This window comes from Cyprinus carpio, chromosome B2 (assembly GCF_018340385.1).
Source record: "Cyprinus carpio isolate SPL01 chromosome B2, ASM1834038v1, whole genome shotgun sequence".
In the NCBI taxonomy this organism is placed as follows: Eukaryota; Metazoa; Chordata; class Actinopteri; order Cypriniformes; family Cyprinidae; genus Cyprinus; species Cyprinus carpio.
In genome coordinates, this window is record NC_056598.1 from 28,695,051 (window position 1) to 28,710,780 (window position 15,730).

Here is a 15,730-nt window from a genome sequence, read left to right on the forward strand (position 1 = left end):
GTAATTATGACATAAAAATGAAAAATTAGGAGATACTAAATCATGATTATGAGATCATTTGACATTGATTTGAAAAAGTCATAATTATGACAGTTCAGCATCATAATTTAAACTACCTGTTAGTATGTCACAATTCAAAATAATTCAATATCAACTTGTCATATTATTTTTTTTTGTGCAAGAATGATGACATACCTAATCACAATTATGATAACTCCAAATTTAAACGAGTCAAAAATTGACATAAAGTCTTAATGTAACATAATTCAGACCTGACCGTCTATCTTTTCAAGATTCTCAAACCTTTGCTCTACCATGACAATAGTAGATCTGAAACATGGGTTCAGGTTTGGTTGGTTAACTTCAGTAGTTGTCCATCTATAGGTAGATGCCAGCAGAATGCAATTTGGCAGTGCAAACAACATACAGTTATCGGTTTATGATTTACACTACGTTTTACCAGTGACCATTTTTGGCTTTTAACCATGTGACTTACACAAGTTTTTCTATCTAGTATAGACTGATAGACACGTGGCATTTATGGCTCAGCGTGATCGACTTGAAAATGTTTCTGAAAAGATGGCAGCATGCAGGTTGCATAGATCTGGAGAGCCTCGTTGTCAATGACTCCTCGTGTCTTCGCGCAGAGCATCTCAGGACCATGTAAACATTTTTTGTCTCTTTGCATTCTAACATGTTATCCTGAGGAAACAAGTGCCAACATTGTCCTGAGTGAGTCACACTGTAAATAACCGACCGTCCTGCATCCTTTCATTGTGTTATTGTTGGTATGTTAGGCATGTGTTGATGCACTACTATGAGTAAGTGTCAAGACGAAACAGACTGTTTATTGTTATAATATTAATACTTATTATAGTGTTTACATTTGCGTAGTTGTGACACGCTACACTCTTATCTAAAAGGTATTAAACATAATTTAGCTTTTTTATGATTTTAATAATTATTATTAAAAATTGTAAAAGACACGGTGACAGTCACTTAACAAATGATTTAAACAGTCATGTAATGTTCATCCTAAAATGTTGATGGGCGTTACACTTCAAATGCCCATTTATGCAGGGTTTTTGCATGTGCATACAGTATGTGGAAGACAAATTTGGGGTTGAGACGGAGTTATTTTTTGTTTGCTTGGTGATGAATGTGTTTTTGGCTGTAATTGTTCACTTGTGTGTGTGTGTGTTTGTGTCAGTGTACTGTTCGCTGAAGCAGGAACATTTCATCAGTGTCGGGTCAAAGAAAATTCCTGAACAACCACCAGGAAACCACCTCGGTCACCACGGCAACAGCTGATCCTGGAATCCAGTCTCCTTTTGGTCTGATCCAACAAGAAAGCAGAGAAGGGCAAATGAAGGGGTGTGGGCAAGTTAAACTTCCTGCAGAATTACTAACTTATAAACACGGTAACATAAGTACTGTAATAGTTTTTGCTGAAGGAATAGTTAATCCAAAAGTTAAAATTTGCTGTAAATGTACTTGCACTCAGGCCATCCGAGATGTAGATGAGTTTGATTCTTCATCAGAGAACAGATTTTGATAAATTTAACATTACATCACTTTCTCACCAAATGGATCCTCTGCAGTGAATGGGTGCCATCAGAATGAGAGTCCAAACAGCTGATTAAAACCACAATAATCCACACATGAGGTTAAGTCAATTTTCATTTTAGGGTGAGCTATTCCTCTAAGAGAAGCATCAGTATTAATTTATTTTTGCTCAAAACTGATTCATTTCTGTTGTTACCGTTTTTTTTTTTTAACAGTCACACTCAAAAGTGAATCATGATGATAGTTAGTTTTGTACAGGTAACTATATATATTTAATTATATTTCTGTATTTTAAATGATAAAGTCTTCATTTTAAAGCTAAACTATGTAACTTTTTTTGTTTAAAATGAACAGAATTTAAATGATGAGCGAGCAATACATCATAAAATCATCTTTCAGACCATATTTTTGCTCTGAATCACTATAATAATTATTCATAATTTATACATTGTTATGTAATTACTCATATTTTTGTCGAGACAGAATTCCTGGGAAGCTGCATCATTCATCCGTGTGTGTTTCTGCTAAATGTCGTATCAGGCTACTAATATATGCAGTGAAACTATCTTGAAGCGACAACAACTGACCCTCGAGCTGAAAAAAAGGCAAAGCGACATCAGTAATAAAACACGAATCAACAGTTTGCAGAGCATCACATTTGCTGTGCACTGAGGAGATTCACAAACAATGTTTTTGTGGCTAGCAATGGCAGCCTCTAAACCAGTTACTTTGATCTGTTTGCGAAGTTATAGTTTCCACCATTATTTGATAAGAATAACAGTCATTTAAAGACATTAAAACTACTGATTTCAACAGTCAAAGCAATGGCATATGAGCTGCTTACCTGCACTTAAGGCATATTTTTTTATGCCATTATTGACATTTGCACAAACGCAATCATCAGCCTCAAGCCATCAGAACCATCCACGCAGAACAACTGATGTAACAACCAAAACAGTGTTCCTCTGCAAGTAACATGTTTTGTGCTTCAACCGCTAGAGGGACAAAAGCTACTGTACACAGTGTAGTTTGAAACTAATTCAATTCATTAGTTGCCTGACCCAGAACTCTCAGAAGACATTACCATTGTCTGTGCAAACGCACGGTGAATATAGATAAAGTTTAGCATTATTTTCTTAGAGCGTCTGTGAAACTTATTAGGCAAAACCAATTCTGTGGTAGCTTTTTAACTTGTGTCTACATGTATTATGATTTGTGATCATCTTAGCATACTTCAGCATGTTCAAACACACTGGTGTTCAGGGTTTTAAGATTTCATAATCATATAATGACAGTATGTTTCAGCAAAGAGCCCTCTTTGTTTTAAGAACCATTTCTTGCTGCAGGATTCTTGAGTCCTTGCCTTTTCATTGTGTGAACTTGTTTATATGTTGGCTTCTCACTGTTCTGCAGTGAATTATTAATAAATGTGTGGAATTCAATTATATTTGCATGAATCAACATGCACTCTTAGCCCATATTTTCTTTAATTACAAGTTTTTGTAGATACGTTCAGAATGTTTTTATCTGTTGATGCATGTTAAAGCACAAGCAATGATGAATAAACATGAAATACTGATAGGAGTTGAAATTATGTTATGTGAGAAGAACGAGTGCTGTGAGATTGGTTACTAGTTTTGAGGTCATTGTACAAACATTACACACTATGTTTGGCCGATCAGAAGTGAGTATGATACATATTCAGTTCAGTGGGTAGGAGATTATATACATTTAACAAACACCCCAGAGATCATGTGATCTGACTGAAAGTGCAGCACACTGAAGCCCATGCCAGCAGCTGCTGATGGGGTTGTTCTCTAAAGCATTTGTTTTTTCCTAATCTCCAGCAGGGTTAACCCTCTCTTGTGCTCAGTATTCAGTGGTCATTATGCAAGCTTAGCTCCGGCTCCCATCTGCTGCCGGTCAGAGTCTTTCACAGACTGAGGCCCTCGGGGGTCCGACACAATGTTTCACATTATTTATCTGGTGAATTTTTTTTTTTTTTTTTTTTCCCCACCTGAGCAGAATTAGCTACACCTCAAAATGTTTATTTCATAAAATTAAGTTGATTTTTATTATTATAATTCTAATATATTGTATATTAGGGATTGGAACTATGCATAGGCTGTATTTTTCAACCCTACAACATCTAATTTTATTTATTTATATTATTTTTTAATTATGTTTTTTTTTTTAATGTTTTTTTTTTTAATTATTTTTTAATTATTATTCATATAAAAAAAATACTTACATTTTGTTTAAACTAAAACTACAGTGTCATCATATTTTGTTAAATCTGTTATCAAGTGAACACAATAAAACTACACTAGCATAAATTCAGACAAGATACATTATAATTAAGATATACTGTAATTAAACAGTTGAATTTTATTTCCAGGACAACGTTTATATTTATATTTTCGCTTTTAAATTAAATTTTAAGTCTATGTATAAGCCATATGCTTTTAAAAAAAAAAAAAACATTTACTCGACTCTTGAAAATGAATTTAAACCTCTGGATATGTAGCACGTTTACAAACTAGAAGATTGTTTTTGCTCAAGATTTATTAGCTGAAGATCCTGGTTAATTCTAGCGCATTCACGTGGCCTGTTGCTATGGCGACACGTAACGCGCCGCAGCGCACCTGACGCTCGGATCGGTGAGTGAGCTGTGGAAGCTTCTGTTTATCTAATAAAAAGGTATAAAAGTGATTTAAATATGAAAACAAGACTTGCTTTTTCGTTGTCTGAACTTGTTTTATAACAAGTGTTTTATAATTCTGCATTAAATGATTCATGAGTGCATGGAATTCATTTGTAACATACACTCTTATGTAATGTCTCATTTAATAAATTGTTTATGCAGATACATTCAGAATGTTTTTATCGGTTTATACAATATAAAGCACACGTTTTTTTTGTTTTTTTGTTTTTTTTGCAAACACACTAACTAGGCTCGAGGAAACGGTTGTGTTCAGTGAGCTGTGATGCCTTCGCGGATAGAGCAGCTCTCGAGGCCCAAACCAAACCTGCTCAAGTTCCCTGACAGGTGCGTCACTGCGGTACATTACTATAACATACGATTCCTAATATAGATCAACACAGAGGGGTATGCCTTATATATATGTGACCCTATTTTTAAATGCATCTTACTGCCAGTTTATTCAATGACATACTTGTAGATACTTCAGAAATCAATTTTTTGTTTTTTTGTAAATGTATGCAAAAATGGGTGTTCCAAACAATAAACAAAATGTAATTATTGGTGTAACTAGCAATGCATGAAAAATAGGCAACTGCAATAATGAGAGAGCAATAATAATACAGAATATTTTCAGATAAATAACTCCGTGTGATCAATTTGAAATATGAAAATGTATGTACAGCATCCTATACAGAGGAGAGGACATGCATGAAATTATCGTCTTTCTTTGAAAATTCACTTTGAAAATCGGTTAAGAATAAATATATACTGTATACAAGGATGTAAATCTGTGGCAACATCCTCTATAGAGGACAGAACTGAACTGCAGCATCCCAGGAGAGTAAAGACTGTCATTCTCTCACACATGGTCATAACCTCCTCTAGTTTTTAGATGAACTGGGATATTTGCCCACAAGGGGGCTCGTTGACTCATTCAAACTGCAGATAACTTGTGCATCCTTTTGTGAATCATCAGTGCTTTAACTCATCCTGGGCATGACACTGACTCCAAAAATACTTTTGTATATTTATGATTAAATACAGCAGTTGTGTTCAAACCACCTATTTCTCTTTGTGCATTGATGCAATAATTAGTAATATTTTTAATATTTAGGTGCTCAGTATACTGGCTTGATGAACTACCAACCAGGTCAAAGAACACCACTACTGCCTTTGGTATGAGAATCACTTCGTTTACTGCCTTTATGCAATGTGAATATGTTATTGTTTCCATTTTCAAGTCATGTATTGAAATTGTCTCCACAGAACTGACTCCTCGCTTGGAGCAGCTCGCCCAGAGCAAAGAATCAAGTCGTTTAATTGAGGAGAGCAGGTGACTAATGGGATTTCCATTAAAGCTACAATTCTTAAAGAAATAGTTCACTCAAAAATGAAAATTTGCTGACAATGTACTTACCCTCAGGCTATCCGAGATGCAGAGTTTTTTTTTTCTTTGTTGGAAATTTTTTGGAGATATGTAGATTTGGTTTGTTTGTTAGATTGTTTATCCTCTGCAGTGAATGGGTGCCGTCAGAACGAGAGTCCAAACAGCTGTTAAAAACATCACAATAATCTACACCACTCCAGTTCATTAATAATGTCTTTCAAAGTGAAAAGCTTTATGTTTTTAAGAAACAAATCCATAATTTCTCCAGGGAAAAAGTCATCTCGTCTGACTCAATGAAATATGCACAGATCAAACACTGTTTACAACCGAAAACAGTCCAAATCAGTTAAAGAAATGTGTTAAAATAAAGACCTTTTCACTGGAGGAAGCATTATTATGCATTACTTTGTATTATATTTGTATTTTGATGGATTGAAGTTAACACCTTAACGATGAATTAGTTTCTTACAAACACGCAGCTTTTCACTTCACAAGATGTTAACTGATGGACTGGTGTGGTGTGGATTATTGTGATGTTTTTATCAGCTCTTTGGACTCTCACTCTGACGGCACCCATTCACTGCAGAGGATCCATTGGTGAGTAAATGATGTAAAGCTACATTTCTCCAAATCTGTTCTCATGAAAAGTGAATATGCGCTCTAGACTGTACATGTATATTAAGTATTTATAGCCAGTTTACACACCTCGTTAATGTGAAAATGCAATAGGCGATGAGAGTCTTATTCATTCCATTTTATCTTCGTTAAAAGACACAAACAGTGATTTCACTTCCACAGTGTCTCCTGATGCACATCTCATAAGTTCAGTATCCGTTTAGTGAATCACGCAGCAGCACAACAATTGACGTCTTCATGCAATAACGACTCTCCCAGTCCGACTTTACTCACTGTCCTCATGGTTCCATTCAAACCCTAAACTCAGTCTCAGAGCTCATCCCAGGGCTTTAATTGGCTGCATTCTTCACTGAGGATGGCATATGTAATTAGTTGAAATGAAAATATGAATCTGGCTCTCTCAGGTGAGGTGTCATCTAGTTGATTTTAAGTAAAGAAAGAAGCTGAAAGCAAATAAATCAGAATCACAATAAGAACTAGTTTACTGCATACTGCATTTGTTTTATAGCTTCTAGAAAACATAATGCAAAACCTGACATTTTTTCCACAGTTAAGTGCTTTGCCTTGGATTCTGAATAGTGTGCTCTCATCCTACATTGCACATTTGGCAATTGCAGTAGGCCACAAGGGATTTTTTGCATACAGAGAATTTGCATCCTATGCACAGTGTGCTGCAGAAGAAGCATTTTGGCAGTGTGCTGTTCTGAACATAGCTCATATGTCTGTCCTTACAGTAGGTCACCTGAGTGGATGGTTAGTGCAGCAGCTCTTAAAGCACGTCCTTCTGAAAGAGTGTGTTCACTGGCACTGCCTCGAATGCCAGCTGATGGATGGCAGCCTGAACGCCCTCTGCTGGCCACTGTAAGTAAATGTATTACATCTTATGCCCTTTTGCACTGCCAAAATGAATTTGTGATGTTGCACTCTTTAAAAAAGTTCTTGACTTGTTATATAACCCTGTAAAGCCTGACATAAACAATAGCAGAAAATAGATTGATTGATTGATTTAAATGGAACAGTAAGTTGCACTTTCAGACAAAATGTATTTTAAAATGGCATATGTTTTTTGTAGAGTATCATATTTGATACATCAGGCTTTTATGGCTCATACAGTTTGATATAGTGAGAAAAAATTGAGCTCAAACTCAAGGAGGAACAAAACAGAGATCTGAATAACAGTATAACAGAGACTACTGACATAAAATGCATATAGATATGATATCAGCTGTCACGCTATATCTATAAATAATATGTCTTAGTAAGATCATATGTAAATGCTTAACTTTATGATCCAAGCTCTGGAGTTGCAAAATATATAATGCAATGCAGTGATGATTGAGAGATGATTGAATACACAAAAGCCTTAGTACTATATCTGATGCTCACATTTTAACATGATGTAAATGTAAGTTGCTTAAGTTCAGTAGCCCACATGTTCATCTTGAAATATTGTTAATGATATAAACTTTATTCTTAAGTCTATTTTATAAAAACCAGTAAAGATTTTACTGCAAAAAGAACCACAAACTGAATGCTTTTACAATTATAAAAGGCATTTTACTTGCTAAAAAATGATAAGATCAATCAGATAACAGAAGGTTGTTTTTGTAGATTGTGTAATGTTTTTTTTTTTTTTTTTTAGCAAAGATTTTATCATGGTGATCATTTAGAGGCCTTAGAAATGTATAAAATGTCAAATATGATACAGTAGACTTTATAGGGACCCAGAAATCAAAACAGCATTGTAAAGAAGTCTTTTCTTCCTAATTTCTGAGCTTGAGCACAATTTGTCAGATTAATCTTTGGTAGTATTTAAAGTCTGGTGAATGCAACACTTTTTCTAATCATGCAATCTTTAAGTGTTAAAAAGCCCACAAATATCAAGAGTTGAGGCAGTTCTGCAAGGATTCAGAACATATATAATATGCTTCCGTTTGCATCATCATGTCTGTGATCTAAACTAAAGCATGGAAGCTATTTTAAAATGGCAAAGGTTCAGCGAAGGACCCTCTTCTTATCAAGAAGTGTGAAAAAGTGAATTTTCCCTCTGCATCAATAACGGCACCCAAACACTTCCTGTAGTTACGCATGAGTGTTTCTCACCTCTGTGGAGGAAGTTCCATTCCTCTTAGCAGAACTGCTTCAGCTCAGTGACATTTGAGGGCTTTTTATACTTAAAGATAACGTAATTGAAACCTTGAACACCAAAGACAATGAAGACTCCCACTAATACCTACTACCACAACCCACAATCTGACAACATCCAAAGCCTTTTTTACGCCACTACATATGTTTGAAGTAAGAAAAACGTTATCCTATGATATGAGGCATTACAATCATTTTTGAATAATTTTGAGATCTATAGTAACTAGAAAATGTAATGGAATAAATGGAAGAAAATGTAATAAAGTATTATTTATTAAAAATTATTAAAGATAAATATTAAATTAGAAATAATGCAAAGTAGAAGCAATTTAGTGGCCTCAGGCAAACTATACTACACTTTTTCCAGTGCACTTTCAGAGTTTCCAGAGGTGTTATTTTTTATTGGGCTAATGTTCCCTAAGTAGCCAATTAGGTGTGAATTAAACTAAAGGCTATTAGCTATTTTTAAATGGGGGCAACCCCTTCAATGTGTCCCACCACACCTTCCTGTTTCAATAGGAAATATATTAATAGACACTGGGGAAAAAAATAACATTCATCAAACCATTTCGTGGAAATTTTTTTTTTTTGTAGTTCATGTAGCAGGATGCTAACACATGCCTGTGCAAATGGTAAATGATATGATACCTGTGCTATGAAAGTTATGATTTAGTATGTCTGGGTATTTGTATGCTGTCTTACCACCACATACTCAAAGTATTAAGATTCCCGTCACAAAGGAAGTACATACTTTTAGAGTGTTATAGCCTGGGTTTTTTGATTGATATAAAATTAATTTTAAAAAGTTAAATTATTTTATTTCACCTAGTTGACCAGACAACTTTTAAAATTTTTGTTTAGTTTAAGTTGAAGTACTAAAATAACCATAACTAAATAAATGAAAACTATTCAATAAAATTAAAAAGTATGTATATTAAAAAATAAATAAACATGACAAAAACACAGCAAAATAACTGATATTTTAATTAACTCTTAATTAAAGTGAAAACAGAACATATACAAATTATATTTATTTCAAAATATTAACATAAACTGTTATAGTATATATTATGCTACAAAATGTGACCCTGAACCAAACAAAATCAGTCGTAATGGTAAATTTTTCTGAATAAATAAGTTTTCCATTGATGTATGGTTTGTTAGGATCGGATAATATTTGGCCGAAATACAACTATTTGAAAATCTGGAATCTGAAGGTGTAAAAAAAAAATCAAAATATTGAGAAAATCGCCTTTAAAGTTGTCCAAATGAAGCTCTTAGCAATGCACATAATTAATCAAAAATTAAGTTTTGATATATTTACAGTAGGAAATTTACAAAATATCTTCATGGAACATGATCTTTACTTAATATCCTAATGATTTTTGGCATAAAAGAAAAATCAATAATTTTGACACATACTGTACAATGTATTTTTGGCTATTGCTACAAATATACCCCAGCAACTTAAGACTGCTTTTGTGCTCCAGGGTCACAAATGACACTGAAGCTTGACTCAAAATGTTAGTGCTCCACAAGCAGGCCTGGTCATTTCTTGCATCTAATGTTTATCATTGTTCACCTGGTTTCTTTTTATTACTGGGTGTGCCACTTTGCATCACAGGTTTAAAACATTGCATCAGACTATTATTTGGTCCTCGAGCACATTCTGCAAAATCATGTGCTTTTCAGTGTTAATTGTGTGGCACGTGGCACATCTGGGTTCTTGTGATCTTACAGTTAAGTGTTGCAGTTAAAAATGCCAAGCCGAGTCCAAGAATATGTCATCTGGCGCAACCAAAGCAGGTGAAGACACTACTGACATACTGCAGCGTTGATTCAAGCGCCCACTCGATCAGCGTTCCCAACACACCCTCCTCACGCATACTACAGCTGGCCTGTGAGTGCATATCACTGCTCTTTTTATACTGTAAATGATCATCTGCTGTGTAAACAGTCCACAACTGCTCAGAAAATAACCCTAAGAGTAACTGACACGGGTTCAGTTGGGTTTGAATGGTAATTCGTTTTCTCTTTTCCATCATTATTTTTCACTCTCAGCTCCTAAGCAGGTCCATGCACAACACTCTCTCGCGAGGCCTGTTTCTTGGCCGGTTCCAGATCATGTTCTGAAGGCCGTAGCCAGTGAGAGGCTGCAGAAACTGGCTCGACCCAAGACCCGTCAGGCCCTGTTTGAGGGGTACGACCCCTACCGGGTCAGTCCTGCTGCTCGGGCCGCCACCGCGTCCCCCAGACTGCTGGAGCTGTCTTTACCCTTACCACGTAAATGTAAAGGCCAATAAGCAATCATCGCACCATCCTCAGTCAAGCTCTTTCAGTAAATGATTTTTTTTTATGTTTTTGAAAAAAGGCTTAAATGCTCTTCATTTAGTTGATTAAAATACCACCTTTTGACTGTAGTGTAGTTTATTCCCCCAGAAGTACACTCATAATGTTAGTCTAAAATAAGCATGTTTTGAGTTCTGAAAGTCATAGTTGAAGTTCAAGCTTTCACATTTTCCAAAACATTTCAAGTCAGAAAAAATATGAAATACAATGCTTTGAAGGTACTTCATGTCAACATGAAATGTATTAATGTGTGGTAAATGAGGCTCAATGCTCAACATGTTACTGCAGATCTGAAATTCCCCATCCAGCCTTCAGGCTAACACAGTGCTGTAGGTTACATCGACTTTTAACAAACAAGATCACAGAATGAATAATGAGCATCAGCATTGTTCATCTTTCATCAATATTTGAAACCATAAATTATCTGTGTTTTGACTATAATAAATTCAAGGCTCTGTAACATGACTTCAGTATCTATTTGAATTGCTACCAAACTTCAAATAAACCTTATTTACAGACTGCATTGTACATCTCTTAACCTAAAAGTACCTAAGTAATTTACAGCATGCAGGTGTTGCTTCTGTGTGTGCAGTTTGACTAACAATTGATTTCACAAAGACCCTGGTGTATAATGAAATGAATCTTAATTCTCAATGAGTGTTATTTTATTTTATCATCACAAATTGGAAAACAGTCTTTGCGATATCAGTTCAACGAATAATTCGTTTTGGTAATCAGCAAACAACAAATGATTTGTTTGAATGTATTTAATCGAGGCTGATTGTATGCTGTCTTTGTTATGTCATCTTAAGTTCTTCCCCATTAATTCTTCATCACGACTGAACTCATGAGAGACTTGGATTAATGCTGAAATGTTTGTTTTGAGTGAGGGAGTAAATGGCCATTATGGAGACCGCATGAATCATGCAATATTATGTACACAGACACTGGGATATAGAAATAATAATTTCAGCATAAAAATAAATGTTGCATTACATGCATCAAAGCAACATTTAAGAAATGTAAATTTATGGAACTTATTTACCCGTTGTCTCCTTAACATGTGCTTTGTTGATGTCATTTAGCATTAAGTGACTCATTTCAGGTCTTCTTCACAACAAAAAATGCATGACGTGCATCTTTGCTTAATTTCAACATTTTTGGACCACAGCACCTACATTGACCCTCCAGTGGACATTTGAGGTGTTCTTTGGCCAGTGTGATTACCTTTATCATAACAGTTTTAATGTGTTATTGCTGAAATATACTATGCGATTTACAGTCTGGATCTATAGATGCTCCACAAATACATGCAGTATACAGTGCACAGTTTGCAGCAAGCATACTGTGGATCTGCTTTCTTTGCACATTGTAATGTTACAAGTTAGTAAGTTGGAAGTACTGTTATGTTTGATGAGCAATAATTGTGTTGTTTCTCCTGCCTGTTCCTCAAACCCCATATTACAAATGTTAATGTTATATCTGTGCTACACCCCAAAGGGAAGTAAAACATTCATTTGCATGTTATTGAATGAGAATCCGCAGTATACTGTACGCATTCCAATAACCTGTTGTTATGGGACTTTAGGGAAGTTGATATCTGAAATGTGTGCTTCCTCTGAGCCTTTGTGATTATTTAAACTCTGTTTATGACAGGCCAGGGGTTTCACAAAGTTGTTTTACTTCGGGTCCATAACTCATTTGATTCTTCTCCCAATGTTTTGTTTATTTCTCTGTGCTTCCGCTGTTTTTATCACTCCACGTGGCAAAAATGAATTGCGGAAACATTTATAGCATAAAACAAAATGAATTACTGTATGAAAGACTATAGTGAACTTGTGCTGTTAACGGAATAGTTCATCCAAAAATGCTATCCAAGATGTAGACGAGTTTGTTTCTTCATCAGAACAGATTTGGAGAAATGCAGCTTTCCATCACTTGCTCACCAATGGATCCTCTGCAGTGAATGGGTGCCATCAAAATGAGAGTCCAAACAGCTGATAAAAACATCACAATAATAGGCATTTGTTTAATAATGGGCATATTTTCTGTGCATATTTCTCTCCTGATTGAGAGAAGATAACTTTTTCACTGGAGAAAGCAATATTATGGATAGAGGACTCGTGCCAGAAGTAACAATTTAAAGTTAAAACCATCTTAATGATTGACTTGTTACTTAAACACACAGCTTTTCACTTCACAAGATGTTACTTGATGGACTGGAGTGGTGTGGATTATTTGTGCATTTGTGTGATGTTTTTATCAGCTGTTTAGACTCTCATTCTGATTGCACATATTAAGCAAATATTTGGTTTTAGTTACACCTAAAGGCATGATTTGAATCAGCTTTTTGTGACATATTGTTCATGTTTTGTAGTTGTTACGTGCTTTGTAAGTCATTTTGCAACTCCTATGTTAATGAAAGGATGTGGCAGTGTCATTTGTGTGTTCATGGATAATAGCAGTGTGAGAAATGTATCACGGTATTGTGTGTCCTAATTGAATCTCCACAAGGGTGCTATGAGGTTTTGACTGAAGGGGGTTTGCAATTACATGATGAATGTTTTCCATCTGATGCAGCTGTAAACAAACATGCCCTCCCACTCTCTCTGAGCAATTTAAACATAGCCCTAAACCACTTCTGATGTGTTACAAATATCCTGCAAAAGTCGTTACAATGTTCTAAACATCCCCTGCCCATATTGTAGGAGGATTAGGTTTTATTTGGTTTCAGTTTAGTCACCATTTTCAATAAAGTCTAATTTTATATTTAATAATTTGCCGTTTTTGCTTCTATTCAAAGCTCTAGTATTAAACAGTTGTGGTCAAAAGTTTTGGCAGTGACATAAATTTTGTGCTTTGCAGCTTTAGCTGTTGTGGTGTTCATTCACATTGTTTCTAGATTATTGTGTAGCATGATCAGATGCATTGTAAATAATTGCTAAAAGCTTCATTGGCCAAAAAAAAAAAAAAAAACTAAATAGATTGTAAGAACAGACTGATTGTTTTAAAAGGAGGGTAGAAGCACTTTCAATCATTGTGTTCTTGTTAGCAATGGTTACCTCTGGAGAAACGTGCAGCCATCATCGCTTTGCATCAAAATAGCCTCACATGCAAAGAAATTGCTACAAAGAATATTGCACCTGAAAGAACCATTTACCGGATCATCAAGAACTTCAAGGAGAGAGTTTTGACTGCAGAGAAGAAGTCTTCAGGATATCCCAGAGTGTCGAGCAAGTGCCAGGACGGTCTCCTCCTGAGGAGTCAGCTACAGAATCGTGTCTCCAGCAGTGCAGAGCTTGCTCAGGAATGACAGCAGGTTGGTGTGAGAGCATCTGCAAACACAGTGAGGAGAAGACTTTAGAACAACGGCCTGTTGTCATGAAGGGCAGCAAAGAAACCACTTCTCTCCAAGAAAAACGTCAGGGACAGACTGAAATTCTGCAGGAAGTACAAGGATTCGACAGCAGAAGACTGGTGCAAAGTTATTTTCTCTGATGAAGCTCCCTTCTGACTGTTTGGGATGTCTGGAAAATCGATTGTTTGGGGAAGAAAAGGTAAACGCTACTATGAGTCCTGTGACGTGCCAACAGTGAAACATCCTGAGACCATCCATGTGTGGAGTTGCTTTTCAACCAAGGAAGTGGGCTCTCTCATAATTCTGCCCAAAAACACTGCCATGAATAAAGAAAGGTACCAAAACGTCCTGCAAAGCGACTTCTTCCAACGATCCATGAGCAATTTGGTGATGATCTGTGCATTTTCCAGCATGATGGAGCAGCACGTCACAAAGCAACAGTGATAAAGAAGTGGCTCGAAGATCATTAGATTAAAATTTTGGATTCGTGGCCAGGAAATTCCCCGGATCTCAATCCCATAGAGAAGCTGTGGTCAGTCCTCAAAAGGTAAGTGGACAAGCAGAAGCCCACAAATTGTGATCAACTCCGAGAACTAGTCAGGATTTGGCCCAGAACCTAATATCCAGCATGCCAGAGCGAATTGCAGAGGTTATGAAGAACAGGGGTCAACAATGTAAATATTGACTCATTATATATTTTTTGCCAATAAAAGCCTTTAAATCTTATGATATGCTTATCATTGTTTTTCAGTATACCATAAAAACATGAAAAAATAATCTACAAATACTGAAGCAGCAAACTTTGCAAAACACAAAATTTGGCCATGACTGTAGTATTGCAATGTTCTAATATTGTAGTCAAATATCTTAAACCATTATGGCATTTTTAAACATAAAGAATTATTTCCTCAATTTTTTAATAATCTCACAGTGTGAGTGTTTAGGGTATCTATGGTTTGTGAGTCACTTGAAGGAAAATGTTGAGTTATTGAGCATTTTACAAATGCATTTCCGGTTTGTTTTCGCTTGAAAAAGCCTAGCCAGAAAGTTTTAAAAAGATTTAAAAGCTTGCAGTCTGAAGTTTTTCAGTTTGAAGTAGTTTGAAATTGAAAATAGTTTTAAAGATTAAAGTCTGAATGTTTTCAAGGCAATACAGTCAATCAGAAAAATAGATAGGTATAAAACATACTGCTAGGGTATCTGGGGTGGTTGATAGGGTGATTCTAGCATGACTAGCATGTTGCTAACATGTTTTAGCATTATCAACATGTTACCAGCATGTTACTAACATAGATAGATAGATAGATAGATAGATAGATAAGAAGCTTAAATGAGTTTAAATGGGTTGGAAATAGTACATAGAAGGGAAGTTTGATTGAGTCTAATGGGCTGCAGTGTGTTTAGATTTTAATTTTAACAGTAGGAGTTTGAATAGTCTTGGCTCATTTGAACATTCCGTCAATGTAAATCTATGGGATTTTTATGATTTTTATCTGCAGTTTTAAGAAAACCGTAAGTCTGATCAGTCTGAAAATATATAGCAACCAGAGTCAGAACAGTCTGAAGAGCTGGGCTAAATTTGGTG

At 35.5% G+C, this 15,730-nt stretch overlaps 1 protein-coding gene across 2 annotated transcripts; it reads left to right on the plus strand.

Moving 5' to 3' along the window:
- The first annotated feature begins 4,086 nt into the window (after nucleotides 1-4,086).
- theg (theg spermatid protein) lies at nucleotides 4,087-10,794 on the plus strand. Of its 2 annotated transcripts, none has more exons than XM_042719049.1 (7): nucleotides 4,087-4,226; nucleotides 4,521-4,615; nucleotides 5,385-5,446; nucleotides 5,537-5,603; nucleotides 7,028-7,154; nucleotides 10,179-10,338; nucleotides 10,500-10,794. In XM_042719049.1, exons 2-7 carry the CDS (start codon nucleotides 4,554-4,556, stop codon nucleotides 10,739-10,741), a joined length of 720 nt encoding a protein of 239 aa, XP_042574983.1. In that variant the 5' UTR covers nucleotides 4,087-4,226; nucleotides 4,521-4,553; the 3' UTR covers nucleotides 10,742-10,794. The 2 variants fall into 2 exon arrangements, with proteins under 2 accessions (XP_042574983.1, XP_042574982.1); XM_042719048.1 differs by having other exon boundaries at nucleotides 4,088-4,266.
- The last annotated feature ends 4,936 nt before the right edge of the window (nucleotides 10,795-15,730 follow it).

Excerpts from the sequence above, each read along its gene's own strand:
- theg (XM_042719049.1), top strand. The coding sequence starts at position 4,554 with ATGCCTTCGCGGATAGAGCAGCTCTCGAGGCCCAAACCAAACCTGCTC. Across the intron at positions 4,616-5,384 it reads CTGCTCAAGTTCCCTGACAG|GTGCTCAGTATACTGGCTTG; the intron begins GTGCGTCACTGC and ends TTTAATATTTAG. Across the intron at positions 5,604-7,027 it reads CGTTTAATTGAGGAGAGCAG|TAGGTCACCTGAGTGGATGG; the intron begins GTGACTAATGGG and ends CTGTCCTTACAG.